The sequence below is a fragment of the Rutidosis leptorrhynchoides genome, chromosome 2, assembly GCF_046630445.1.
Source record: "Rutidosis leptorrhynchoides isolate AG116_Rl617_1_P2 chromosome 2, CSIRO_AGI_Rlap_v1, whole genome shotgun sequence".
In the NCBI taxonomy this organism is placed as follows: Eukaryota; Viridiplantae; Streptophyta; class Magnoliopsida; order Asterales; family Asteraceae; genus Rutidosis; species Rutidosis leptorrhynchoides.
In genome coordinates, this window is record NC_092334.1 from 371886531 (window position 1) to 371896668 (window position 10138).

Consider the following 10138-nt stretch of genomic DNA (forward strand, 5'->3'; position numbering starts at 1 on the left):
AGAGAAATAACTTCTCTTTATTCTAGGATAGGGGAAGGATTGTCTACGTCCTACCTCCCCCATACCCTACATATGTGGGATTGAGTGTTGTTGTTGTTGTTGTTGTTGTTGTTGTTGTTACTTTGATTCTATCAAATTCGTTCATGTAAATTTGGTTATTAAGAGTTAATCACTGGATGTTAAATTTTGACATTTTGTTTTCATATATGCTCTTGAAAAGTTTATTAAAACAAAAGAAAATGAAGTTCAACTGTCACAAAATAATGTAATGGTTTGTGTTGTGATATTCTTTAAAGACAAAATTACGCTCATCGTCCCTAAACTTGTATCCATCCTTCTCAGGTCGTCTTTTTTTTTTTTTTCTGTCGTCGTCTCTATTCTTATAGTTAATATTGCCGGTCGTCCTTCTGTTTACCTTTCATCAACATATTCTGTTAACCTCGAACATGTGCGAGTCATGTGAGGGTGTTTAAATCTTTTAACTTCTTCAGGGACGACGAGTGTAACTTGTTCCCATTTAAAAACACCTCAAGTCGTCCCTTTTATCATACTTTCCCCCTTTCATAACTTGTAACCCTAACCTTAAATTGCAATTATAACAATGGTGCTTTGCAATTGTGGCCGTCCAGCTGTTATTCGTATTTCATCGACGTTGAAGAATCCAAATAGGCGATACTATAGGCGTTAATTGCAGCTTCTTTGGAGCAAGTGGAGTTTCTTCCTCTACAATTTATTCTAAAACAAATTTAACTTTAGTGCTTGGACTCTTAAATGGGTTTACTTTAGGTTTCATACCATGTTCAGTGAAGACACTAATTACCTTCATTTCCTTTATAAACTTACTCAAGTTTATAACATCTTCATCACTACTAAAAGGTTCTAAACCAGAATCCAAATCATAACCAAGTTTTAAAAAGTGAAAAATTATGACACCATGACCATTATAACCTAAATCTTGAATAATTTCACCTAGTTCATGATATGAAAAGAAATCTATGTCAATCACATCGATGTAGGTTACCTTTCCATTCAAGTATTTCCTTCCAGGATTATCAGTAAAATGTCCACCATGATGCAGCTTTATAGAAAATAAAGTACTAGTATTTTCTGCAAAACATAGAATTTTGGTTAAAAACATAAATTTTGTAAGAAATAACACACGAATAATGGAGTAATACTTACCATAAAGTTGATCAATATCGTAATGAACATTTGCTTCACGAATTTGGTAGAACTTATTCACCATTGCTCTGAATATGAAATTAGGGTTTACAATTTGGTTTTCATTGAACGTAAAGGGATAAAAGGGACGACTTGAGGTGTATTTAAATGGGAACAAGTTACACTCGTCTTCCCTGAAGAAGTTAATAGACTTAAACACCCTCACATGATTCTCACATGCTTGAGGTTAACAGAAAGATGTGAAGGAAGGTAAACAGAAGGCCAACCGACAATATTAACTATAAGAATAGGGACGACGACAGATAAAAAAAGAAAAAGGACGACCTAAGAAGGCTGGATACAAGTTAAGAGATGACGGACTTAATTTTGTCTTCTTTAAAAAAAGTTAAAGATTCAAACCACATTAGTAACATATATTACGTGACAAGGAAAAATTTCCAAATGCCAACGTGATTACTTAGTTATGATGTATATCTGAATAAAATTACTCATTGTTCCGGTTAATTACCATATTAACTATTAGACAAAACTTATAAATAGTACCAGGGTTATTTTCGTCTTTTCACTTTTTTTCCCCTTCTTTCTTTCAAGTAACACCACAAAAACCCCCCACACTTTGTTCAAAAATTAAAATCTGTGACATCCCAGGTAAACGTTCCCCGTAGCATGATATTGTCCGCTTTGCCCGTAGGCGCACGGATTTTTCTTGGCAACCACACACGACGAGCACTTTCCCAGGAGGTCACCCATCCTGGTAGTGCTCTCGCCTGAGCACGCTTAACTGCAGAGTTCTCATGAGATCTGCTGCGCTTGTGGTCCCAAAACGCGTCATGCTAGGAAAGGTCTCCACACCCTTATAAGGCATGCTTCGTTCCCCTCTCCAACCGATGTGGGACGGATGTAACACGGGTGTTACAATCCTCCCCCCTAATGGGACACAGCGTCCTCGCTGTGCACGTTTGGTCCGGGGTCTGGCTCTGATACCATCTGTGACATCCCAGGTAAACGTTCCCCGTAGCATGATATTGTCCGCTTTGCCCGTAGGCGCACGGATTTTTCTTGGCAACCACACACGACGAGCACTTTCCCAGGAGGTCACCCATCCTGGTAGTGCTCTCGCCTGAGCACGCTTAACTGCAGAGTTCTCATGAGATCTGCTGCGCTTGTGGTCCCAAAACGCGTCATGCTAGGAAAGGTCTCCACACCCTTATAAGGCATGCTTCGTTCCCCTCTCCAACCGATGTGGGACGGATGTAACACGGGTGTTACAAAATCTGCCCCCAACACATGAGGTTAAAGCGTCAAATCAAAATTTTCAGAAAATATCTTAACTAAACTCCACTCAAATATTCAACAGGTCATATCTTCTCGCTCGCAACGAGTTAAATTTTTCCGACACCATCCTTAAACTCGAAATAATTTGATGAACACAATGTCACTAACTATACGCAAAACAGACACTTTTTAAAAAACGCTAAATATTTAGGGTACTTTTCATATATATGTTAATTTTTCACTCGCAGGCTCCGTAACTAAACACAATAAAATACATTAAAAATCGAACTCCCGACGCAAAGCGAGGATTCGAAAACTAGTTTAAACATAAAAAAAAAAAACCTTTTTTTCTAAGTTAATTGATGTATAATGTTACTAGTGGTACTAGGTACTAGTACTAGTACTAGTATTCTTTAATCTCAAAGCAAAAGGGGTAAAATTTGACATCAAGAAAAGATAAAGGACCAAAAGTAGCATACAATGAAACAAAAAGCGTTAGGAGGACTCACAAAACCCTAGCCAGCGCCTAGCACTACCATTCCTCATCCAGAAAAAAATCACTTCTTTAACTTCGATCTGAACATCTTCTAGAAAAACAAAGCTTCAAAATTCAACCATGGCGATGGCTAAGTACGATTTAACACCACGAATTGCACCAAATCTCGACAGGCATCTGGTGTTTCCGCTGTTAGAATTCACTCAAGAACGCGAGCTTTACCCTAACGATCAGATTTTGGCCGCTAAAATCGAGCTTTTAAACAACACTAATATGGTCGATTACGCTATGGATATTCACAAGTCTCTTTATCACACTGAAGATGTTCCCCAAGGTATTAATTAAAATAATTATATCTATTTTTATTTATGCGTGTGATTTCGCGTTATACATGACTCTGAAATTGTACTAATGTTATTAGGTACATTTAGTGCTTTTTATCTTTTTTTTTTTAATGTATGTGAATTTTTTTCGAAGGTTGGAATGTGCACAATCTGTTAGGTTTTTGATGAGATTGTTAATATAAAAATTAAGTAATACTGCAATCAATCTAAACAAAAATAGGTGGGCACAAGATGTGTTTTTTTTTTTTTGTTAAATTGATCTCAAATTCTTTGTTACTAAGCTAATTTTGTTTTTGTATTATGTTGAAAAGGTGTGAATTTGTATTAAGTTGTATGTGAGATATTTTGGTTTTACTTTAGGTCATTTTTTGGATTTATTATATTCTGAATGTAGGTAAGGTTAACTTTTTTTAAGTGTGGGTATACGTTATGCACTCCGTCTGTGTACGCTTTCGGGTTAAACATGTTCTGTATTTATGTTTGAAGATGGCGTCTCAATTTTATTTTTAGTTTTATTTTATTTTTAAATTTTTTTTCCTACTTATTGGCCGGAGGTCCACTCGGAAGCAATCTCTCTATACATTGAATAGGGAGAGGGATGACTTTCTCTACTTTTGAGAGTGTTTTCACTCTGGGTGGAGAAATGACTCGTCTTTATTCTCGAATAGGGGAACCCATACACTACTCACGTGGTATTGGGTTTTGTTGTTGTTGTTGTTGTTGTTGTTGTTGTTGTTGTAATAACAAATCATATGGTTATGTTAACTAATGGTATGGGGCCTTGTTAACAGATATGGTGGACAGGAGAATAGAGGTGGTTGCAAGGTTGAAGTCTTTGGAGGAGGCAGCAGCCCCATTGGTTACATTTTTGCAGAATCCAAATTCAGTTGAAGAGTTGAGGGCTGACAAGCAGTATAACCTACAGATGCTCAATGACCGTTATCAGGTAACTTCCACTTTTTATATCTACTATTTTTCATTATCTAATTGTTATGTAGTAAACATACTTGTTGAGAAATACAGTATATGACTGTATAAATTACTAATAATTTGTAGGCTACTTTGAATGGGTGAACAGTTTTTGCTATTGCAAATATGTTCTGTTTATGTGTAGGCATCCTTCAAATAAATTGTTATAATTTTGCTGGTTTTATGTTGAACTTGTGGAGCTTTAGGTAATACGTGCCACAATCATTATAATTTTAATATTAAGTGTCTGTCGGTTTGTTGTTGAACTTGTGGTCTTGTGGAGCTTTAGGTAACATATAATTGCCACAATCACTGTAACCAAAAACTCTGTTAAAGTAGCCAATATGTTATAGTTTACTTTTCTTGAATGCATTGACGTTTAAAGCTCCCAAATTTAGTTGTAACGTATAAATTAGAACGGACGTGGTTTTAAATGCTTTATCCTTATCTTTATTGAACATTTCTATAGCTTTTAACATATGTTTTTCATCTAGACATCCACTTAATTGTGTCATTTTGTTTTGCTTTAATGAATCACGAGTCCCCTGACATAGTTCTTGGCAGTTACTTGATATTAATTTATCGCCGTGTATTTCATGAGTTTGCGGTTATTGAACATGCTTGTAGCTTTATGAATTTGTATCTCTAACTTAGGCTGTTGTGGTACTTATGTGACTTTATACGTTGAATCAGATTGGTCCAGAACAGATAGAAGCATTGTATCAATATGCAAAATTTCAGTTTGAGTGCGGGAATTACTCAGGAGCTGCTGACTACTTATACCAGTACCGAGCCTTGTGCACCAATGCTGAAAGGAGTTTGAGTGCGTTATGGGGAAAACTAGCTGCTGAAATACTCATGCAGAATTGGGATATAGCCCTTGAAGAACTTAACCGTTTGAAAGATATAATAGACTCCAAGGTCATTTCGTGGTTACTATTAATAGTCATTTCATTATTGTTTTTATTTTTTATTTTTTATAGAATTAATTAGATTATTCTTTCTGTCTATCAGAACTTTACCTCATCATTGAATCAAGTTCAAAGTAGGGTATGGCTGATGCATTGGAGTTTATTCATCTTCTTCAACCATGATAATGGCAGAACACTAATTATCGACTTGTTCAATCAGGACAAGTAATATTCCTTTGAGTTCAATCATCATATCACATGTGTTACATTTTTGCTGTTCATTATTGTTTAAATTGAAGTTATATCTGTTTGATAATGTTAATTATGAAATGTGTTTTGTAGGTACTTAAATGCCATTCAAACAAATGCTCCGCATTTGTTGCGTTACCTTGCTACTGCATTCATTGTTAACAAGAAGAGAAGGCCGCAGTTCAAAGAATTCATCAAAGTCATTCAGCAAGAGCAAAACTCTTTTGCAGATCCAATTACCGAGTTTTTGGCATGTGTTTACGTCAATTTTGACTTTGATGGAGCACAAAAGAAGATGAAAGAGTGCGAAGATGTAAGTTTCTGGCTTGTTTATTACTATTTAATTTATATGTATGAATTTACTGATCTTCCAACATATCAAATGTTTTAGAAGCACATTGGTGGCTATTATATGTTAATTAATAATTGATATTGATATTTGCTAAACTTGCATGGTGTACTTGCAGGTGATACTTAATGACCCTTTTCTGGGCAAACGAGTTGAAGATAGCAATTATACTGTGGTGCCAATGAAGGATGAGTTTCTTGAGAATGCTCGTCTTTTTATATTTGAGACATACTGCAGGATACATGAGCGAATTGACATGGGGTACAAATACAGTTTGTCATATATTATTCCACTATTATAAAAAGACCTACTCTTTATTGTTATATTATAAAATCAATACCATAAATTTGTTGTTGTTAGCGTATCTTAGCTTGTTATTAGACATTAATCTTATGTTATGTAAACTTAGTTACTAAGAAAACTTAGTTATTAAGAAAACTTAGTTACTAAGAAAACTTAACTATTAAGTATTCTTAGCTATTAAGTATTCTTAACTATTAAGAATACTTAGCCATTAAGTATTCTTATCCATTAAGGATACTTAGATATTTTAGTATCCTTAATTGTTAAGTAATTATCGGTATTCGTGATCCTTAGCTCCTAAGATTTCTTAGAGGTTAAGAAAGTTAGTTTTTGGTAGCCTATAAATAGGAGTTGTAATCAAGAGTTGTATAAGAAAACAAATCTTCAAATAATGCACTCAATCTTCTAAGTATTTCTATTCTACACTTCCATTATTTATTCTAATCTACTTAGCAACAAAGTCTTGCTATTTTAATCTTTAGCAACAAAGTCTTGCTATTTTAATCTTTCAAGTGTAGAATTCTATTCTATTCTTGAACATTTATAGTGGTATCAGAGCTTTCTTCTTAAGGGGCTGTTTTATTCACGGTAAAAGAAATTTTAAACTAGACATGGCATCTAGTTCAACTGCTCCAACAATTCCAACATTTAATGGACATAAAGATGAAGACATATTTGAAGTCTCAAGGTTTATGGAAGGTTGTAGAGACTAATGAAGATCCTCCAGCACTCAGAGCAAACCCAACTGTTGCTCAACTAAGAAATTATGAAGAAGAGTTGCTGAAGAAAGACAAGACACTTACCTGTTTACATTCAGGACTTGCTGATCAAATTTTCACCTCAATAATGGACTTGGACACACCAAAAGCTGTGTGGGATAAAATCCAAGATACCTATGAAGGTTCTGATAGAGTAAAAGCTGTCAGATTATTGACTCTCAGACGAGAGTTTGAATTGTTGAACGATGATGAACTCGTGAAAGATTATTCATCCCGAATAATGGATGTTGTTAATCAAATTAGACTTCATGGTGACAAGATTTCAGACCAGAAAGTGGTGGAGAAGATAATGATAAGTGTCCCTCAAAAGTTTGAAGCCAAAATTTCCGCAATAGAAGAATCTTGTGATATTAGCATGCTTACGGTTTCTGAACTAACCAGTAAGCTTCAAGCACAGGAACAGAGGGTCTCTATGAGATCCGAAGAAAAGGTTGAAGATGCTTTTCAAGCTTCTTTCAAAAATAACAAGGCTGGGAATTTAAGACAAAACACATATAAGAAAGGAAATTATAAAGAAAATAAAAGTTCAAACTCACGAAGCTCCTCTTCAACATCAAAGAAAGGTACTTTCACTCCATGTAAAGTTTGTCAAAATACAAATCATCAAGAAGTTGATTGTTGGTTCAAAGATAAACCAAACTTTAAGTGCAATTTTTGCAAAAAATTTGGACATATTGAAAGATATTGTAGAGCAAAGAAAAATCAAGGCCAAACAAAGGAAACTTCAGTTGGAAAATGTCACTGAAGAAAATCAGGAAGCAAATGAACACTTGTTCATGGCATCGCATGTCGATTACAAAAGTAGAGATGTGAATGTTGATGAAGGAACCTATTGGGATTGGAATATAAAAGAAGTTAAAAGGCATAAAACTTTTATTTCAAATCTCCAAAATGAATCTCATTATGATGATCCAGAAGTTGATGTCGAAGACACAATTGACACCGAAGTTTTGAGAACCAGAAAAATTGCTGATGTTTACGAGTCTTGTAATCACGTTGTTATGGAGCCCGAAAGCTATATTGAAGCTTCCAAACATGATGAATGGAATGAAGCCATGAAAGCAGAACTTGAAATCATTAAGAAAAATAAAACATGGAAGCTTGTTGATTTGCCAAAGGGTAAGAATGCAATAGGTGTCAAATGGGTGTTTAGAACTAAATTTCAACCTCATGGTTCAGTTCATAAATACAAGGCAAGGTTGGTAGTGAAAGGATATTCTCAAATTGCAGATGTGGATTTTGGAGAGACTTTCGCTCCAGTTGCTCGTCATGACATGATCAAGTTATTGTTAGCTGTAGCTGCTCAACGCAAATTGAAAATTCATCATCTTGATGTGAAATCTGCATTTTTGAATGCTCAACTTGAGGAGGAGATTTATGTAAAGCAACCTCAAGGTTTTGAAGTAGTTGGCCAAGAAGATAAAGTATATAGACTATATAAGGCACTCTATGGTCTAAAGAAAGCACCAAAGGTGTGGTATTCTGAGATCGACGCTCATTTGATGAATCATAATTTTAGGAGGAGTTCAAGTGCATTTTGTTGGAACTCAAAGAAGCAAAGAATTGTCGCACAATCTACTGCAGAGGCAAAATATATAGCAATCGCATATGCTCTTAATCATGCTGTTTGGATGAGAAATGTGTTGTCCGACTTGGATCTAACTCAAGAATGTCCAACAGTAATCTATTGTGATAACAAGTCTGCTATTGCTATAGCAGAGAATCCGGTGCAACACGGAAGAACAAACACATCAATATCAAATATCATGCTATTCGAGAAGCCATGAAGAATGGAAAAGTCTAGCTGAAATATTGCACCTCTGGTGATCAATTGGCAGATATGCTTACAAAAGTCTCTTACGGGGATGAAGCTAGATCAATTGAAAATTCGGCTTATGATGTCTAACAACAATCTTAAGGAGGAGTGTTAGCGTATCTAAGCTTGTTATTAGACATTAATCTTATGTTATGTAAACTTAGTTACTAAGAAAACTTAGTTATTAAGAAAACTTAGTTACTAAGAAAACTTAACTATTAAGTATTCTTAGCTATTAAGTATTCTTAACTATTAAGAATACTTAGCCATTAAGTATTCTTATCCATTAAGGATACCTAGATATTTTAGTATCCTTAATTGTTAAGTAATTATCGGTATTCGTGATCCTTAGCTCCTAAGATTTCTTAGAGGTTAAGAAAGTTAGTTTTTGGTAGCCTATAAATAGGAGTTGTAATCAAGAGTTGTATAAGAAAACAAATCTTCAAATAATGCACTCAATCTTCTAAGTATTTCTATTCTACACTTCCATTATTTATTCTAATCTACTTAGCAACAAAGTCTTGCTATTTTAATCTTTAACAACAAAGTCTTGCTATTTTAATCTTTCAAGTGTAGAATTCTATTCTATTCTTGAACATTTACAGTTGTATTGATGATAATGGGCTAATAGGTAATTTTAATCTGAGAACTTCTCGCAAAGAAAATAGTTGTTTTAACAGTACTGATCAGTGAATATTGTCATATGGTGACTTAATAAATATGTTAGCTAAATTTGTTTGCAGTGTGCTTGCTGAAAAATTGAACCTTAACTACGAGGATGCTGAAAGGTGGATATTGAATCTCATTCGAACCTCAAAACTTGATGCTAAAATCGACACTCAAACTGGAACCGTTGTAATGGAACCCAATCATCCCAACGTGTAAGTACAAACATAAATTTAATTCAATAACTATCTTCGGTATTTGTATATTTTTAAGTGAATCACAATGGTGCATGACTTTATCCTTTTTGGTTGATAGGTATGAGCAACTTATTGACCACACAAAAGGACTATCGGGGCGTACTTATAAGTTAGTTAGTCAGCTCATGGAACATGCTCAGGCACAAACCGCTCGATAGGTGTGCTTGCAGTATTGGCTCAGCAGATTTTGACTTTTTACATCGCTTATTTTGTATTTTCCTGCTAGTGTTTTGAACTTGAGCAATGAGAAGATTAATGTCTGTATCTCTTGTGAATTTATTTTGGAAACAATTGGGATTTGAATCTAAAATTATGGTAAACATAACATAATGCTGAAACTTATAGCTTGTAGTTTTGAGTTTAACCTCACTAATGTTTTTCTACTAAAACCCCTATATCGTCAACCTTAACGCCGCGTTAATGGTGTCAGGGGGCGTCAGAATAATCAACTTTGCTGAGGCGAACATGGAGATATATTATAATGTTCTGATCTACTTCACACACACAAGCACACACTAAAAAGGGTAAAAGGTCTACTTTTA

The 10138-nt window shown here is 34.7% G+C and overlaps 1 protein-coding gene across 1 annotated transcript; it reads left to right on the forward strand.

Annotated features, from left to right (window-relative positions):
* Positions 1–2995: 2995 nt before the first annotated feature.
* Positions 2996–9934, forward strand: LOC139892061 (eukaryotic translation initiation factor 3 subunit E). The gene is made up of 8 exons (XM_071875093.1): positions 2996–3287; positions 4089–4243; positions 4960–5187; positions 5281–5402; positions 5520–5739; positions 5894–6036; positions 9417–9554; positions 9655–9934. Exons 1-8 carry the CDS (start codon positions 3074–3076, stop codon positions 9752–9754), a joined length of 1320 nt encoding a protein of 439 aa, XP_071731194.1. The 5' UTR covers positions 2996–3073; the 3' UTR covers positions 9755–9934.
* Positions 9935–10138: the final 204 nt, after the last annotated feature.

Excerpts from the sequence above, each read along its gene's own strand:
- LOC139892061 (XM_071875093.1), top strand. The coding sequence starts at position 3,074 with ATGGCGATGGCTAAGTACGATTTAACACCACGAATTGCACCAAATCTC. Across the intron at positions 6,037-9,416 it reads CATGAGCGAATTGACATGGG|TGTGCTTGCTGAAAAATTGA; the intron begins GTACAAATACAG and ends ATTTGTTTGCAG. Across the intron at positions 9,555-9,654 it reads GAACCCAATCATCCCAACGT|GTATGAGCAACTTATTGACC; the intron begins GTAAGTACAAAC and ends TTTGGTTGATAG.